This window comes from Cloeon dipterum, chromosome X (assembly GCF_949628265.1).
Source record: "Cloeon dipterum chromosome X, ieCloDipt1.1, whole genome shotgun sequence".
In the NCBI taxonomy this organism is placed as follows: domain Eukaryota; kingdom Metazoa; phylum Arthropoda; class Insecta; order Ephemeroptera; family Baetidae; genus Cloeon; species Cloeon dipterum.
The window spans coordinates 19,678,494-19,696,383 of NC_088790.1; the positions used below are offsets into that span (position 1 = coordinate 19,678,494).

The 17,890-nt window shown below is 38.9% G+C and overlaps 3 protein-coding genes across 4 annotated transcripts; 1 reads left to right on the top strand and 2 right to left on the bottom strand.

Annotated features, from left to right (window-relative positions):
- The first annotated feature begins 86 nt into the window (after window positions 1-86).
- LOC135946514 (neurogenic locus notch homolog protein 3-like) lies at window positions 87-2,800 on the top strand. The gene is made up of 4 exons (XM_065494760.1): window positions 87-255; window positions 1,039-1,176; window positions 1,353-1,487; window positions 2,031-2,800. Exons 1-4 carry the CDS (start codon window positions 222-224, stop codon window positions 2,090-2,092), a joined length of 369 nt encoding a protein of 122 aa, XP_065350832.1. The 5' UTR covers window positions 87-221; the 3' UTR covers window positions 2,093-2,800.
- On the bottom strand, window positions 2,801-10,393 carry Unr (cold shock domain-containing Unr). 2 transcript variants are annotated; one of them, XM_065494759.1, is made up of 12 exons: window positions 10,269-10,393; window positions 9,349-9,756; window positions 8,803-9,092; window positions 7,781-8,151; window positions 7,202-7,415; window positions 6,682-6,981; window positions 6,220-6,408; window positions 6,009-6,164; window positions 5,826-5,948; window positions 4,874-5,546; window positions 4,291-4,459; window positions 2,801-4,174 (listed from the first exon to the last, which is right to left on the bottom strand). In XM_065494759.1, the coding sequence occupies exons 2-12, from the start codon at window positions 9,434-9,436 to the stop codon at window positions 3,976-3,978; spliced, it is 2,772 nt and encodes a 923-aa protein (XP_065350831.1). In that variant the 5' UTR covers window positions 9,437-9,756; window positions 10,269-10,393; the 3' UTR covers window positions 2,801-3,975. The 2 variants fall into 2 exon arrangements, with proteins under 2 accessions (XP_065350831.1, XP_065350830.1); XM_065494758.1 differs by having other exon boundaries at window positions 7,202-7,418.
- Window positions 10,394-11,179: 786 nt separating this feature from the next.
- vret (vreteno) lies at window positions 11,180-17,275 on the bottom strand. The gene is made up of 17 exons (XM_065494858.1): window positions 17,050-17,275; window positions 16,933-16,984; window positions 16,733-16,845; window positions 16,386-16,628; window positions 16,149-16,330; window positions 15,960-16,095; window positions 15,836-15,903; window positions 15,286-15,448; window positions 15,080-15,229; window positions 14,810-15,031; window positions 13,989-14,235; window positions 13,509-13,803; window positions 13,222-13,415; window positions 12,772-13,006; window positions 12,494-12,718; window positions 12,150-12,314; window positions 11,180-12,095 (listed from the first exon to the last, which is right to left on the bottom strand). Exons 1-17 carry the CDS (start codon window positions 17,247-17,249, stop codon window positions 11,827-11,829), a joined length of 3,159 nt encoding a protein of 1,052 aa, XP_065350930.1. The 5' UTR covers window positions 17,250-17,275; the 3' UTR covers window positions 11,180-11,826.
- Between the last annotated feature and the right edge of the window lie 615 nt (window positions 17,276-17,890).

Genomic DNA, 17,890 nt, shown 5'->3' on the forward strand with positions numbered 1-17,890 from the left:
GCGTTTGCTGGCTTGTGTCTGCTCCGTCCGTACGCGAGGAGGAGCAGGCTGCTTATCGCGAGGGGAAGTGCAGAGCAAAAGGGTCAACAGCCATGAGGGGTCACAGTTCTGGCAATGGAAGGGCAGCCGGAAGCTCTTTTATCCGACGGCTGCTGTGATTGAGAGCAGAGGAGCATTGTCGTCTCACACGCGCAGACGGACGGACACAGATAGAGAGAGAGATGAGGCTGCTGCTCTTCGTGTTGCTCCTTGCTGGTGAGTTCTTTTTATTTTTTTTCATCATGGATAGCAACACACGACGCATCGTGGGAAGGCGACGAGATTTTTCTCGTTAAAAATTCTAATTTAATTTTTTTAAATTGAATGTAACGAGCTTTAGCTTTTACAAAGCAGTATTTAGAAGATTAAATTTTTTAATATTTTTACTCAACTTTAAAATTATGTTAAAATTTTGCTCGCAGTGGAATTGGTGGAATATAAGCCAAGGCTGGTGTAGCACAAATTTTCAGATGTTAAATAAGAAAAATAAATTTCAAGATAGATTGAGATATTTTTCCAGGATTTTGTAATTTCCAAATAAATTCGTCGATCTCTCTCTCATTCTCCATTTATTTTTCAATTCTTAGCCGTACAATCTTGGAAAAATTCGTAATTTCTTCTTGTAATTTTTTATTTTTCTATTCAAAATATATTGGTCCAGTTGATGAAGGAGAGAAACACGGACCTTGTGATGCAATTTTTTTAAATTTAATAATGATTTACTACACCAAAAAAGGATAAAATCTCAGTGCGTTTGCTTGAATTAAATTTCAACAGCAATTATTGAAACATTTTCTTGACTGCATTTTTCCACTTACTGTTAGTGAGATTGACTTAATTTAAATAAAAATTAAAACAGCCTCAATTCATTTAAAATCTTCTAGCAGCAGGAATTAAATATCCCAAGGCTATATTATTTATTTCAATGTTACATTTATACACATATACTTGATTCAATTTCAATTTTGTTTTAAAAAAAAAAACATTTATTTTTTCAAGTTGTGGCTGTTGCTTTGGCCTGCGAGCACAAGCAGCCGGGATGCAAGATTGAAGGTTCGTCGTGCGTCTGCGGGGAAGGATGTCCTGGACACTACCGATACGCGACTAAGACTCACTGCCACAGAGCACTCGCTAAAAGTAAGTTTGAAAAAAACTCTTGGATAGAAAAACGCGGCTCCGATTCCGTCTGCGACGGAACATGTGGCGCACAGATTGCACCTCTTGCACAACACGTGCTCCCCTTTTTTGTGCGTGCAACTAGGAAACGAGGTGACGACAGCGTTATTTGTTTAATGGCTTTTAACACATTTTAGGTCGAAACAAGTCGCGTGACATTTGCCACAGGAGACCCTGTCAGAATGGGGGAACCTGCGTTCAAAGGTCTCAGGAGCCTGGATACAAATGCATTTGTGACGGAACTGGATTCTTCGGCGACAGATGTGAAAAGGGTAATTCATTTTGATTTTAATATTGTTTATTCAAGAGAATTACGGAACATAACTGAATTCAAATACATATAATATTCTCTGGTTACTATAAGATCAAGTTTATTTACAATCGTGTTAGTTACGGACTGATTTTGAAAAAAAAAACGAGATAATTATGTTTTCACTGATCAAGCTTGACTCTCAGAAAGATTTTTTATGTATGATAAAACTTAAATACACTTGACAATTTAGAAAATTAAAGTTCTTTTTGGGGCTACAATGCCCTAGCATCTTATTCAATGTAAAAAATTAATCTTTTCATAAATCTATTCAATTATTTAAATAGGTAAAATGGTTTTTAAAAATTCAGATTTATTTTACAAATTTTGATAAATTTTAAATTTAAATACAAATCAAATAGCAACCAAAGTTACAAATCCTTAATCATATTTGCTATAAGATTTGGTCATTCAATTCATGCTACACTAAGAGCTTGTAGAAATCTGAACATTCCGATGGTGGAAATAAAAAAATTGCTTGTTTGACTCATCGACCTGATTTCAGACTGCACGTTGGCGAGCAACCTCGAAGGCAAGAGATTTCCTTACGAGTGCGTGATGATCTGAGGCATCAGACGACGTCTAGACTAAAACTATAATGGTATTTGTTCATCAGAAATGACAACACCTTTGCTTGGGGGTTGATTTTCCAAATTATATTTCATAATGTACAATCAATTATGTTTCATTAACAATATTTCTCTTCTTCTTCAGTGTATTTTTCTTCATTTTAAGCCGGAATATCATGAATAAAAAGAATCGTACATGTCCATCTCGTAGTAATAGAAAGAATCTTGAGAGTTATTAATATTAGTTGTGGAATAGTAAACCGCCGAAGAGGTGGCGGTCCGACCTGTTTTTTCTGTTCACTTTTCTCAACTTGTTTAGCTGCTAAGTTTTAACCAAATAGGCGAATAAAAGAACAATTCTCCGACACTCAATTCGTTTTCCAAAAAAATGACGTTTTATTTTAAGCTAAAAAAGTGTCACCTATCATCTAAATATAGTAGTTATGCTCTCCTTACATTTCAGACATCAAAAAACCCTGATTGAGTGAACAAAATTATAATAATATAGCGTTATCAGAATTTAATGGGGAATTTCGCACAAACGACAACGTTACAGTTGCTCTCCGATGGCGTAATGAGAAAATATCATCGTGTGTGAGAGACAGAAAAGAGGGCAGGGGGGCGAATTAGGGGTGGCACGAGGGAGAAACAATGACACACGCACAATTAAGCAGCATTTCCCTTTTTCGGCACATGCACACAAATATTTTCGTCAAAAACTTTATGCTTTTCTTTCATTTTTTTTTGCTTAATTCACTTTTTGTTTCTTTTATTTCTTTTTTTGTTTGTTTTTCGTCTTCTTAGCTCTATACTTTAAATATTAACAAATGTTACAGTTTCTCAGTCTTGGTAACAATGGGTGCGTTAATATATTCACATGGTTGTTTCTTTCTTTTTCTTAAATCAGCATCTTCAGCATCAAGAAGCAAAAAAATTTACTCGTCTTGATCTCGCGGTTATCAACATTAGTTCAGTTGCGGTCCAATTGTCTTTATTTATTGTGAACGGTCCTGCTTGCTCGAGCTTTGCTTTGGTATAATAGTAGTTTTTCGTCTATACTTTCTCACCTCTCTTTGTATGCAAAAAACATCATCTGCTCTCTACTCAACCAAACATCAAATTCGTGTGTTACTTCCGTTTCGTTTAGTTTTACCGTAGTAGTATGCAAACAGTTTCCTAGGCAAATATGCAAGAAAAAGCTTAGTAGTGTGTAAGTTCTCGTTTTCTTTGATGCCCCAAAATTACTTCAATGAAGAAATACAGCAACATGTTGTGAGGAGAGATAGATTACAAACTGCTGTCCGGCTAAAAAGTGACTTGGTTTGAAGCACTGCGTCAAATTAAAATCGAATGCAACTCTTCTGCAGTGAGATGTAAAACAACTAATTTGGGCGTAAGTAAATTATACATTTCGCCTTGTGCGGAGATCGGCCACTGCCCGAAAAGGACGTTAGTTACAATTTAGAAGAAATACAAGAGCAAAGGAATAAATTCGGATTTCTAAAACGGTCGTCCGTTCCGGACACTATCGACTTCCGCCTTAGCTAATCGGGGGGCGAGAGAATTTGGCGGCATCCACATCGTCCGAGTTTAAAGCATTTTTTCTCTTGTGTAATAATTGTTTGTTTGAAATTTCATCTTTTGATATGCATCAATTTAATATTTTTCATCAGATTTTTGGTTTGTGTTCGTCCCCAAATAAATGCAGGACTATTATCGTAAAATCAGAGGCGGCGGCAATTAAGCTACGAGGAAACTTTGATTAGAATTGCGTGAAATCCCGTGTATCGGGCTGTAGAAAAGGCTGTGTCCCTTGCGAGTGTACATTCGTATGTGAGTGTGATTTCAGGCCGACAGCAGGCCTGCCTATCACAAGTTTCTTTACTTGACCTCCTCGATCTTCTCCTCCTCAATAATGGGGACAAAGCCTGGCTTGCGCGGCGTGCGGGCCTCGCTGCTGAAGCCCTTGCTGCTCGCGTCTGGGCCCTTGGGCTGTCTGATGGTCACAACCTTCGGCCCAGCCTCATCCAGGCTGATGCTGCGCAGCTTGCTCATCATTCTTTCCGGCCGCCTGGCGTCCCTGCATTAACAAAAACAATCATGTCAAATTTATATCGAAAAATGTTTTTCAAAATCTAGAAAAAAGCTGAAGTTAGTTAAAGAATTTCAGAATAGAAAAAAATAAGTTGAACTTACGCCACTCGCACAAGAGAGCAGGCTGAAGACTTTCCAGTGCGCTGGTTGGTCACAAGGACAAATTCGACGGTATCTCCTGGCTGAAGGGTGACGTTTTCAGCAACCTCTGAGGTGCGGAAAAACAGCTTTTTGCCATCTTCCATTTCATGGTTGAGAAAACCAAACTGGCCTGCGACAATTAGAAAGAAAAATCATGTACTAATTTAAAACCGAAATTAGGAAGAAATACACAAGCACATCACTTTATGAAATTTAAAATATTAAATGGCTTACAATTATTAGCTCTGCGTGCATTTACTAAATATGAATACTAAGCTATTAATGAAATTTGGAGAGCAAAAATTGAATAACACGCTTTCATACTGTTAGGCAGCTGTTTTGGCCCCGCAGGCCTCATCAGCAGCACTTTACCTCAATAGCAAAATTCACACCACAGTATAAGCTGCACAGCTGCAGATATTTCTGAATCTCGAAAAGGGTGACGAAATCTTGTCAACCCCGACACTCACCCTCCCGTATTTTAGAATACCCTAATTGTGACGCACCAAGAGGAGCAAAAACCAGCCTAAGTTAAGAAATGTACCTTTCATGGTATCAACGACCGCACGCAGCTTCTTCCTGACGGCGACTATATTGGTGGCTCTGTTGTCAGCATCCACTTGGAAGGTGACTGCGTCGCCGTTCTGCAGCAGTTCGCGCTTGTTTTGCAGGCTGGATATACCAAACTCAAATTCGCTGCCGACGGATTCCTCGCTGTCCTCTTCGTCCAGCACCTCCCTGACGAGGCCGGCGTACTCTGCCTGCTCAGGGTTTGCTGCCCGCAGCGATCTGACCACCTTTCCGTTGCGCACATCGGGCTCGATCTCGGCCACCACGATGGTGCCTTTGGCCAGCACGCGCACGTTCTCGGCGGACACGCAAGAGCCATTAGACGTGTTGCGCGCGCCCAGGGTGAATTCGACTTCAGCGCCCACCTCTAGGGTCGTTGGGTCGCGGTCGTAGTTGCTGAAGTGGAAGAAAACCTCACGGTCGTGCGTCGACGCCTCTATGAAGCCGAATCCGTCCTTTATGGCGGCAAGCCAGCCCTGGCACTGCGACCCAACTGGGCCCAGAGGGCTCAGGGCAGGGCCGTTGCTTACATTGCTGTTGCTGTTTGCTGCGACGTTGTTCTTGGTCGGGGACGCCTTCTGCGTGATCTGCACATCCACCCCCAGCAACTCCTTGTTCCGCTTCACCTGAGCGATGTTGAAGCGAACCTTAGGAGAACAAAAATCAAGTTACTTGAAGGCATGGTACCAAATTCGATTCAAACATTAGAAAATAAATGCCTCACACCCAAATAAAAAATATTTTTAGATTTCAAAAGACAACATGTTGCCCATACATTGACACTTGATTTCAGCAAGATTCTACATCCCTAACTCAAATCATACAACATACAATTATTTTCTAAGGGAAATAAAGTCACTAAAAGTATTGCATGTAAAATAAATAAATTAATATTTTTAATCTAGAAATTTTAAGCAATTGCATACCTTATCATTTAATCTTGGTATGTTCTTAATATCATGGCAGTCCTTGGCGAAGTAGGAGACAACTTTCTTTTCGCTTTCAACTGTGTAAGAAATTTGGCCAGCCTCCGGTTGATTCTTCTCGCTCTGATACAAAAAAAAAACGTTAAGCAACTTTGCTACAAGAAAATCAGGAATCCGTCACACCTTAGAGGGGCTACGTGGTTGCCACGAGGTGATGTTGGGTGCGTCTTTGGTCACTACGCCATTGAGATCGCGCTGAACGATCAGCTCAAACTGGACTGTTCCCGAGGGCAGCATCAAAATGCGGGTGGCGCTCTGTCTGCCAGGTTGCGAAAGGTCCTGGAAACAGAAAAGTGTAAAGACTATGATGCCCTTTGGTGGTCTACTTTACTACCTGGGCAACCGTAAATTCGACTTCATCGCCGATGCGCAATACACGGTCTATGTCTAGCATTTCATTTAGATGGAAGAACATCCTGGCATCTCGGTCGGCGCAGTTGATGAAGCCAAATCCATCCTTCAAGTTCACCACAATGCCTTGCTCTCGCTTTTCGCCAGACACATTGAAAGACTCAGGCAGTATCTGAGCCAAAAAATTTTTTTTTTGTTAATTATAGCTCCGACAGTTCCATCTTACATTAAATTTTGGGAAACTTTCTAACTAGAGAGGACAATCTCTTTTTTGCCTAATTTGAATAGCATTTACATAAAAATTTAACTTAAACCATTATATAAGTTAGAGAAAATGCTTAAATAGACTCCTGAAAATATTAAGAGTCACTCTCAAAAGGATAGGAATTCTTTACAGTCATCAGGGTCAGAAGAAACAACGCAGTTAAAAGTTAATATTTGCTACCTTAATCTTCGTAGCCCTTTGGAGTCCGTCGCGGCGGTCGGTGGCGACGCAGAACTCGACCCAGTCACCGTGTCTCAGGGTGAAATCGCCCTGCTGATCTTTGTCTCCAAACTGGATGTCCACCTCCTTATGGTCAGGAGCGCGGTAGCGGATACGGCCAGGCAGTGGATCGTTCTGGTGACGTGCCAGGTTGCGTTCCAGGGGTTTCAGGACCTGACCACTAATCAGCTCAGTGCCCACGTCCTCGAAGATAACGCTGCCAGACTCCAGGCGAGTGATGTTGCACGCCACTTCTTTGCCCTGAACACAGTCAATCTTATAATTTCCAGAGCTAAAATTCTTGGCGGGGGGTAGGAATGCACTAAATCAGTTAAGGAAAGCTTGAGTTATTTTGTCTGAGACTGTAAAACCCAACATGGTTTGTAAATTTCTGAACTCATTACGTGTTGTTGACAATACCGTGAAGCCAAGGGGAGAAATAAAATGATTTATCGGTATTACAGTATTACGAGATACTCACGTTTCTAGTTTGGATTGTAAACTCGACGTCGTCGCCAAGGGCGAGTTCTTCCTTCAAACCCTTGGCCTCAGAGAAGTGGAAGAAAATTTCTTTGACGACATCAGCGCGCTCAATGAAGCCAAAGCTCTCCTTCATTGAGCACACCACACCCTGGTAGCGGACGGGGTGAGCCGGGTTCTCGAGCCGGACATTGCGAGCGGCCAGGTTGCCACTCCTGCTGGCAAAAGCAGAGTCGGGTGACTCAAATGAATCTACGAGTCACTAATGGGATTGTATAGGACTAACCGAGTGTTAGAATATAATATTTTGCATTAAATATTGCGTTTTTTAAGATGGTTAAATAACAAAATATGAAATCTCAAACGCTTTTACACGAGACGATTTGGATTTAAATTTATCTTCCTACTCTATGGCCGAGAAAATGATATTCTAACTTATTTCTAGAAATAATTAAGGTTGAATCAAACTTTGATTATCAAAAAATGATAACACCCGAAGTACTTCAGACACCGGCCATTTTTCTTCCATTTAAATAGCTTAAGAATATCAAGATGATTCTGCACTAGCAAAAGGACAAACCTTTGATTGGTGGCGATTTGGAAGGAGACCTTGTCACCCGACCTGAGGGTGACGTTGCCCTCGACGTCATCCTTGTTGTATGGCAGGAAGAAGCACTCGCCGCGGTTCTCATAGCTGATGCGGCCTTGTGACTCGGGCGGCTGCGACAGTTCCGTCGTCACGATGCCCATCACGCGCTCCTCGCTGAGCACCACCTCGGGCGCGATCTTGGTCACGGCGCTGGCGATCGGCTTGCCAGTGCGCCGGTCGTAAGTCATCTCAAACTCTACCGGATCACCAATCTTCAGGTGCTCGATGTTGCCGTTGAACTGGCTGAAGTGAAAGAAGAGCCGAGCCTGACGGTCGCAGCACTGTATGAAGCCGTATGAGTGCTGCAATGCAATAGAACATGTGTCCCCCAATGTATTAATGTTGCAAAAATGCAATAAGCAAAGTAGTCATGCACAGGCGGGGAAGTGCAAAACAGTATTGTTCACACAACATTATCCAATTCCTAGAGAATTTGTTGGAAATGTTGAAAGTGTATTTGAAATTAGACCCTAGGGAATGGTATTATGAAAGAATAAGAAATACCATTGGGAAATATGACGAAATATTACAAATGAAAGAGAGAGCATGCCATGTATTTTAAAATGGAGTCGCTAAAAACTTCCATAAATTGAAACCAACAGATCTGCATCTATCAAGATTGGGCTGGAAAAATTATGACTTTACTTTGATTTGCTTTACTTTCTAATTTGATCTTTATTATGATTATGCAGCGCTATTGTACATACCCCATTATTGCCATATTCTGACAAATTAAAAATGCAAAAAATATTAAAATATTTGTTGCTTTAAGGCTGCAAGCCCCCATTTACGGCAAAAAAACGTATGGCACTGATGAAAGGCAAAAATTCAAACTGAATGCATTAGCAATTTATTTTGTTTATGAAAATATCCTCATCCACGCTTATTCATTAGTACTTGTTGCGGTTCCTCCAAGCTGAAACCAACAAAGAGTAAAAGGTTCCATTTCTCACCAGCAGTTTCTCAATGATGCCGGTTTCCCTGATGTTCTGGTTGTTGCCAGCAGAGTCGCCGTAGTTGTTAGACGTGTTGTTGGTGGTGCTGTTAGGCGGTGACCTGCCGCCAAACATGTTGTCCGAAGAGGCGCCGTTGAACACGTCCGTGGTGGAGAAAGTGCCGATGGTCGGGAAACGGGACGACGATGACGATGTCGCCGACGAGGAAGGGTATCCGCCGCTGCCGATCACTGGCCTCATGAACGGCGCCGGCGACGAGTAACTTGAGTTGTTGTATTCCGAATGACCTACAACAGAAATAAATACCACCAGGTTGATTCAATTTTCTAGAATATTGAAAATTGCAGCTTTGATTGTAAACTTCGTTTATGTTATAAGGCGCTGACAGAAAACAAAACAACAGCCATAATTATAGCGAGTAAATTAAACTAATTTAGCATTTCATCGCCATCTTATGATTTAATAGTTGGTTAAATTTTTAAAGCTCTACAAAATTAGAAGCAAATATTAAAACCATTTTTGCGAGACTAATCTATTTTTCACCTTGATTTTTAAAGTTGAAGACGTCAGACGTGGAGCTGTTCATGGCTGTTGGCGGCTGGAAATGACTCCACTGAGGATCGTAGGACATTTTGTTGTTGGTATTCAAGTTGCGAGTCTTAACGTTAAATATCACAGCAGCAGTGGCTTATTACAATTCACAATTTGAAAAACGAGAGACGCGTGGGTGGCTGGCTCCGTTGTTTTGGCTGACCAAACTTGAAGCTGGAGCAGACGGGCCACGTTTCAAAGACAGGAAACGAAAGTCAGGGGTGGATCCTCAGATGTGATCAATGCGTGCAAAGTATTGCTGAGTTTCTTTTTTAGCTTTGTCAGTTTCAGTTGCTTGGTCTTCTTCTTTGCCAATTTCTGATGGTGGTGGTGGTGGTTGCGTTTTACTTCTCAAACACGCTGTAATAAAAATGTCAAACAAGATGTGAGCCTTGTGGTACACAATTGATGACGATCTAGGTCGCTCATTGCTTTTCTATTAGCCTCCCAGGAAAAAGACAGATGCTAAGTATTTGAAAGACGGCAAAAATGTGCAATTCATTGCTATTGGTGTCACCAGCGGTAATGGCTGATGCGTGGAACACTTTCATCTAGCATCAATTTGTAAAGACAACAGCCACCAAATTGGGGCCAATCTCTTAACTTGTGTTTGAAGAATCAAAGGGGATAGCTTTTTTCAACAGAGATATTTTAAAATTGCAAAAATTTTTTCTTTCGGCATGGCTTTCATTCGTTTCTGAAAGTCGTGTAATTAGACTTCACTTGAGACGGCTTGATTTCTAATGATAAGGAGCAACCTAGCCCGTTTTCACTACCAAATCGATGAAAAAATTTCTAAATAAATTTGGAATAAAGAAGTTAGGAAAAAATCGCTCTGTGAAGTGGAATTAGGGTTAAATTTGAATGCGTACCAAGACACTGCACTGCACTGATGACATGCCGCCATGTTGTATTATTACAATCAGGGGCGGCCGGCCGAATTGGAGTGCTTGCAGCGCTACCTGACGACAGTACGAGGAATTTGTTAGACTGTAGAACTGTGAGGAAAAAATTTTACCTCTAATCCGCGCCAAGTTCATGTGGATGAAAACCATATTATATAAACGCATAAATGATACAATTTTTTTCGATGTCCCGTGGTAAACGTTCGCTATGTTTTCTACGCACTTTATCTATACAGTCATGGCTTGTTAATAATTGAGAAGCTTCAACAAAAATTAAAGTGTCAATTTCAATAAGACAAACCACCGCATATATTTAATATACAGTGAAATTTGCGTTATTTATTTATGATAATATGCTTTTGTCAAAAACTGCTCATGTGCATTTGAATTATTTGGAAATAATATAGCTTGATCTCCCATTTACATATCGCAAATCTGAGCACAAGGTTTAAATCAAATAAGGCACTATCACTACTGTGTAAGAGTGAGCCTTATGTAAATTTGAGCTGCAAGAGAAACATCTGTTCAAATATTTTGGTTTTTTATCGTGATGACCTACGTCAAATATTGCGATTCAAATAATCGTTTTTGAGTAAGAGTTCCACCATCAGGGCGCGTCACTTACTAAAGAGACGATGAATATTGTTACTCATCTCTTTACACCGGTGTTGCAACCATGGAACTATTAATTTGCCACTAAATTCAAATTTCACTATTGTTAAGCACTTTCTTATCGATATCAAAGAGGATTGTGAAACTTGAGATACGCCATTTCTTCCCAAAACTCAGTTATATGGTGCAAATCAATATCATTAATTTTATTTCAAAAAGACTGTAAAAAATAAATGCGATTTATGACTTTTAAAGAAAAAGCCTAAATTTGGTCAACATAGAAAGGCTGAATTTATTTTTATTACTGCCTTATTTCTACAAATTAATAGAACCAACATTATTTGGAACTATTTCATAGCAACATATGGCTTACAAAAAATTGTTGGCACACTTCTTACCAACAAATAGAGCCTAATTTGATTTATAACATTTTTAAACTTGTTTGACAATCTTGGAAGAAAGTCTAGTTCCCAGCTGGTCAATTGACATAATTTTATGTCTTGGTCCAATGAGCATAGGTTTAACCAGAGAGGGCCCGATACGTGCGAAGCGCAGACATGTCGTCCGGTGGAGTATGGCGTGAAAAAACGATCACGTGAAAATGCGCTAAAAGAACAAAGTTTTTGTCCATATTGTGACATATTTTGCATTGTACTAATTGTGTCTTTTGGATTGTAAACATGTTCCTCTTGTTCAACTCTTGACACTACGGGGATCCAAAGAGATTTTCGTTTCCCAAATTTAGACGCCACCTTGGATCTGCGCAGTGGGAACCAGTTATATCGAACATCTGGCCCCCGCTGGGTTTAACTAAATTAGAGTGAGATGTGAGGGAAATATCTTGCGAATGGACATTAACTGGCTTGAAACAATGAACTAATGGAAATTACACATCATTAAGATCAACAACGAGCTAAACATCGATTAGAATAGCACACTCAGCATCCAAAGATTCAGGAATTTCAGCTCTGTATTGTTCCAGCTCGCCCATCACTGAAGATAGTCTGTCAGCAGGCAACAGTGAGTTTTCATTCAAATGGTCCAGCAATTTTGGCACGAACACTTCCACTTCCTTGTCCTCCCGCTGTTTGCATACTAAAGCTTCAAACTCCACTCCAATAGGGAGGTACTCTTGGATAGTCAAACGAAGCTTAGGATTGGAGTAATCTTCCTGTTCCAGGCCTAAATAAAAAATAAATATAATGCTTACAACAAAATTTAATGAAAATAAATTACCAAAAATTGTAGCAACAGTTGCAAGGGCAGGGATGTTCAAGAAGTGAGGCGGGATCTTCCTCAGCTCGGTGTGCGGCACCTTCAGTACGTCACCAAAGTCAATGAAAAGAACATCACATGAGTCATCATAGAAGTTCATAGCAATGGCCCGGTAAAACAATCCATCTGTGAAATGCGGTGAAATGGTCTATTGTTATGATGCATATTCTACACAGCAATAATATTAAAAGAACTAGATATTAATTTTCCTGTGCACAAAACACGCTTCTCAAAACTGAGTAAATTTAAATAAAAAGTTTAAGAAATTTGTTTTTAAACTCTTCAATATTTTGCCATTTGCATACCATTTGCTTTGGCGAGACAAACTTCCTGTGGGCAAGGAACATAGTTGCCCCTTTCGCAATTGGCAACATATTTGGCAGCTTCACGAACTAGCGTGTCAAGAATGTGTCTCAACAAAGGAGTATTAGCCACTGTGCAAGTAAAACTGCCGTCTCCATGGCGCAGGACCACAAGCTTCTGCAATTTCCCTTCTTGAAGATGCATTGGCGATGGCAAAATCTGTTCATCTAAATAAAACAAATAATTCAGATAATTTAAAAAAAAATTACTGAATGCTAACCAGTCTGTGATTCATCTCTAGATTTGGATGAACAAGCAAGAGCGTTTGTCAGTTTTGAATTCACGCTCTCATTTGTCTCAAGTGAAATCAACACAGCTGAATTTGTGATAGCCTCAAGTTGCACTTCTAGAGGAACGTTATTTTCTTGCAATTGCGCCCAAATGGAGTAAGCAGGGTAAGTCAAAGGCCTCACTGGAACGTCCTTTAGTCTGAGTAAAACAGCTTCTGCAGGCATCTAGAAAATTAAATGGATAATTGAGTTTTGAATGAAGATTTATTTGCAAGAAACTTCAATTAATAAAATCAAATTTTACACTCATCAAAAATTAAATAAGTGGCAAACCAACAGGTTACAAAATATAGTAAAACAAATTTTACTATGGATTTATCATATTTCAAAGAAAGAATTGAATATAATGCGCAAGAGCATTAAGCAGCCATGAATTTTACCTCGCATAGATGCTTTGGAAGTGGGTATATTTGGTTCAAATGTACTTCCTCTCGATTTCCAAAGTCCAGACAAAAAACGATGACCGTGCATTCACTGGTTTGGTTCTTAACCATTGCGCGATACATTTTCCCATCAATTGCAGATTTAACGGCTACAACACTGCCAGCAGGGGGGAGAGCAGCAAGAGGTATACCTGCAATACATTATAGGAAGTATTGAATAATTACTTGTAATTAAGGAAATGCTAATCAAGTTGTACTGTATTAATAAATTCAAAAGCCCTTACAGTTTAATTTAACAACGCTGATTTCACTCTGCAGTTTGCACAGATCTGCTGATCTACTGTTCAACTGGACATAGCACATATTGGAGCTGCAGAAGGCGGAAATGCAAACAGCGTCTTTGCTCTTCAGCATGACATGAGGAATCACTTTTGAGATTTGAGGACTCCTTGGCAGCCAATCAGTGATGGTCACTTCGCCCAACACTACTTTGCTGCGGCCCAAAAGTTTGCCTCTCATCTGATGCATGCCACCTTGCTTGAAATTTTGTGCATCTTTCAGGTATAGTTTCTTGTTGGGCTGTGTGAAAAATGATTAATTCCTCATCTGCACAAAATATTCTTGGCTGATTTAAAGTTTATATCTGTAATTTAATTCTTGTACAGGATTCTCAAAGTAAAATATCTAGATGTTTAGTTTATTCTTAAAAATAGTTGACAAAGTTGTGTGATTCAAAGGCAAGTAGTAGTGCCTAAAGTACTAACCTGCAAGTATTTGGTCCACAGTTCCTTGAACGGCACGAAGTACTTGCTGACAACGCATACAGTTGCTAATCTAGGAAGGGAGGAATAGTTGACAGGCAACGCAAACAGTTTCTCGTCTGGCACAATTTGCAAATAGCCTTTGTCCACAAAAATGCACCTCCAGCCTTTGCCAGGGACCTTTCGGTCCAATAGAACCCTGCATTGCTTGTCGTTTAAATATGCCAAGGCAAGTCCGCCAACTTCCAAGCTGCAATGTAAATAAAACTAATTAATGTGAAAATTTAAGAAGGAAACTAAAAACAATTTTAAGTAGATATTTTTCAACAGAACAGTTATATTATTATATTGAGGCTTTTAAAAGTAGTTACAACTGCAGAGAGCTTCTCAGAAACACGAATAAAGACATTTTTTTTAATTCTCATAAACTGAAGCAGCAAAAAATTGTACGAAATAAGCTTTAAATTGTCATAAAAAATCAATTATTACAAAACAATAATTTTCTTTGTGACTAACTCTGAGAGCCAAAATAAAGATTTATACAATGAGAATAAGCAGGCAGACAAAAAGATTTTTATTATAGAAGAAACTGTGACGCATTTAGAAAGTTACTTTTTAATCTCCCAATAGATTTCAGTTAAATTATAAACCTTATGCCTAACTCAAACAGCTTTAAATGACAAGTGGATAATGAATAGCACGTGGATTTTGTCCCTGAGATGGATGAGAATTGATAAATTGAACATAACGCAAAAAATTATTTCCAAACCAATGATTATATATTTTTAAATTAAGCACATATGTGCGATTGCACAATAGCTTACTTTGGTTCAACTTCAATTAGGACAGCCGCCGCGTCATACCCTTTCTTAGTGTGAAGACTGTGCAGCTTGTCAACCACATCTTTCATTTCTTTCCTTTCTTTGTCTAAAACGGAGCAAACAAAAGCCACCGGCTCTCCAAATTGAGTCACCACATCTTTGATAAGGACAGTGCTCAGCTCAGAACAAGAGAAGGATTTCTCCAAGATCGAAGCCGGCACATATCTAGATTTCAGGAATAATTATTTCATTTATTTTATATATTTAGCTTACTCTTCACTATGAGCGGCAGCTTCAATATGGTAGCCATCAGAAATGCTTAGGTTTTTGTTCATAATCTTGATCAAGTCATTGCAATCATTGTAGTTTTCAAACGTCACCAACTTCGATTGAAAATTTGGGTGAATCTTTGCCCGGTCTCTCCTAGAACGCAGTTAGTTAAATGCATTTACAAATATAGTAAGAAAACTAAAGCGTACAGGTTTTGGCAAATCTGATTTTCGCAGTGCTTTTTAAAGCAAATGGCACTGCACAGGGGCAGGGTACAGGTTGAACAGCATGTAGCTGTAACGCCAGAGCAAACTGAGCACCAGAACAACTGGCCCTCAATGTCAATCTCAAAATCCAAGGAGATGGCAACTTCTGAAAAAGGATATTTTAATTTGAAATTAAACTTGCAATATGAATAACAAAAGGTGAAATCAGATGGCATTATAACTTATGAGAAAAGCGAATATTTTTTATCAAATTCAAGTAACCTATGCATAAAAACCTGATATTTTTCTTATAGCTCGTGCTCAAGAACATGAGGTGCAATAAAACAAGCACACAAATTGCAACAACTTTGACTCGTTATTCAGCAGAAAAACTATTATTGTCTATCAACATTAGTAACAAAAATGGTAACTTAAGCATGCAGTAGGGAATATGAATACATTATTTGATCAAAGGGCTCTATTTTGACCACTGATTGTAATTATATCCTCTTCATAAGTAGTTTCATTTAAGGATAATATTTTAACCACTCACTTTCTTTTAACACTTGAGAGCAGTGCATCAAAGGCTGCAATGTAAATGTATCTGGATCTGCGAAAATCCTGCATTCATAAATTATTATAACTTATCTAATAATCAATATGTATCACGCATTTACCCAACTTGCTCTTCCACTGGTCTATTCACAGAGAAACACCTTCCACCGCATATGTTGTTCACTTTTCTGCAATCATTGTTCCTCCGCATATTGTAGACCATTTCCATCACAGCCGTGGTGTCATCAGAAAAGGAGACTATAAATGGGGAAGTCAAGTCAAGCGTAAATTGAAATGTTGAAAATACAGACCAGAAAAATGCCAAAAGCAATCTAGCTCATGCTCTCTGTTCCCATCAAGGTCCAAGCTCAGTAGTGCATTGTAGTGCTCAATGTTCTCTCTTGTTGCATTTAGTGCATTTGAGACAAATGGCTGTCTTGGAGGGAGCACTACACCCCTTCCCGTGCAGAACTTCCAGTTGAAGATGTTTTCTCTATGTAATTTAAATTGTTATAGATATACTCATATCGGTCATGATCAAAGCTTACTCGGCAAATTCAATCATGTCAATCTTGGCCTCTGCACTCATATCGTTTACAGGAAAGCAGATCTCTGGGAACTCTTTCACTTCCATCTCAGCCATCCTCCTTTGTCTTCTTTGGTTGAAAAGAATTTCGTTGTGAATTTTGAAACTTTGCCTATTGACTGTAGTCTCCAGGCAGGATTTGAATAAAATTTTCAGGTTGAGGGGTGGCTTTTCATGAAGACTGAAGAATACCTCCTGGGCCTCTCTAAAAAGTTAATTTATGAAATTAAATTCTTTTGGTAATTAAGTCATATACCGATGGTGTCCAATAAATGATGACAAATTTTGAATTAGTTAAATATTATTCACCTGATTGTCCTGTACTCCACAAAGCCATCTGAAAATGAGTTATTGCCGTGTTTAAACACATTGCAATGCACCACCTCAGGCTGCACTGTAGCACAAATGTTTGCTAGGCCATTCTAAAATAATATGAGGAATGTGTGAATTGGTATAAAACATTGCAAAATTAAATTTAAGAACGCGTTTATGATGGAAGTAACAATCACCTTGTCTAGGAATCCAGGTAAATTAAAAAATAAAAGCCGCACATTCTCAGACCTAAAATCCAAAATATTGAATTAACTTAATCTCATTCATATATATTTTCTATATCTAGACCAAACCTTTTCTTGGCTGATGCCATGTCAGAATAAGATCTGCCTGGTCCATGAACGAATGAATTGAAACTCTTATTGTTAAAATCAGCTGCGAGAGGGTCATGCTCATCAAAGGGCGCATGGTCATCCGCAGCATCTACTGGACCCTGAAGCCAGTCACACTTTCGCTTCAGACCAGAAGCTTCAACTGAAACTGCGGCTGCCATGGCTCATTTGGGTCTACCAAATAATGCTAAAATTTTAAGAATTACATAATAGACATACATTACATTCTCATCTAGATACAAAGAGGAGACTTGGAAGATGCCAACCGAACATTTATTATTATGTACATAATACATATGTTTTATTTATATCCAAATAAGACGAACTTTTTAAAATAAACTTATTATCATTTAAATATGTTTTACTACATAAACTACTATATCTATTATCATACATACATAATGTACGTATATAATATATGATACATAAATTATACATGTCGAGACAGCAGAAAAATAATTATGAATCATATAATAAAATTATAAAACTAAAATATCTATATAAATAATAATTAATATGTGTATCAATGTAATAATGGATCAATTAATATGAATGTGCAAGATCTTGCATATGATAATACGCATAATAGATACATACATACTGCACGCTTTTATGTATTTCTTCTCCTTTTGCTTTCGTTCTTTCGTTGATGTTGAATGTTGATTTGATTTCGTTCAATTCGTTCTGCGTGCCAATGTGACAGAGTCTCATTGTCAGTCAATCCAGTTCTTTCCCTTTTTCACTTTTAGCTCCTCCTACCTGATCTTCGTATTTCATGCAAATCTTTGCATGTCTCAGCCAG

What these genes read in the sequence shown, in the direction of transcription:
- Unr (XM_065494758.1), bottom strand. Translation starts at nt 9,436, where the DNA reads ATGTCCTACGATCCTCAGTGGAGTCATTTCCAGCCGCCAACAGCCATG. An exon ending in GCATCATTGAGAAACTGCTG is followed by an intron (nt 8,152 to 8,802) that starts GTGAGAAATGGA and finishes ATTGCATTGCAG; the next exon opens with CACTCATACGGCTTCATACA. An exon ending in TCGAATTTACGGTTGCCCAG is followed by an intron (nt 6,165 to 6,219) that starts GTAGTAAAGTAG and finishes TTCTGTTTCCAG; the next exon opens with GACCTTTCGCAACCTGGCAG.
- vret (XM_065494858.1), bottom strand. Translation starts at nt 17,249, where the DNA reads ATGGCAGCCGCAGTTTCAGTTGAAGCTTCTGGTCTGAAGCGAAAGTGT. An exon ending in TTGCTTTTGGCATTTTTCTG is followed by an intron (nt 16,096 to 16,148) that starts GTCTGTATTTTC and finishes CCCCATTTATAG; the next exon opens with TCTCCTTTTCTGATGACACC. An exon ending in CCAGTGGAAGAGCAAGTTGG is followed by an intron (nt 15,904 to 15,959) that starts GTAAATGCGTGA and finishes TTATGAATGCAG; the next exon opens with GATTTTCGCAGATCCAGATA.
- LOC135946514 (XM_065494760.1), top strand. Translation starts at nt 222, where the DNA reads ATGAGGCTGCTGCTCTTCGTGTTGCTCCTTGCTG. An exon ending in CCACAGAGCACTCGCTAAAA is followed by an intron (nt 1,177 to 1,352) that starts GTAAGTTTGAAA and finishes AACACATTTTAG; the next exon opens with GTCGAAACAAGTCGCGTGAC. An exon ending in CGGCGACAGATGTGAAAAGG is followed by an intron (nt 1,488 to 2,030) that starts GTAATTCATTTT and finishes ACCTGATTTCAG; the next exon opens with ACTGCACGTTGGCGAGCAAC.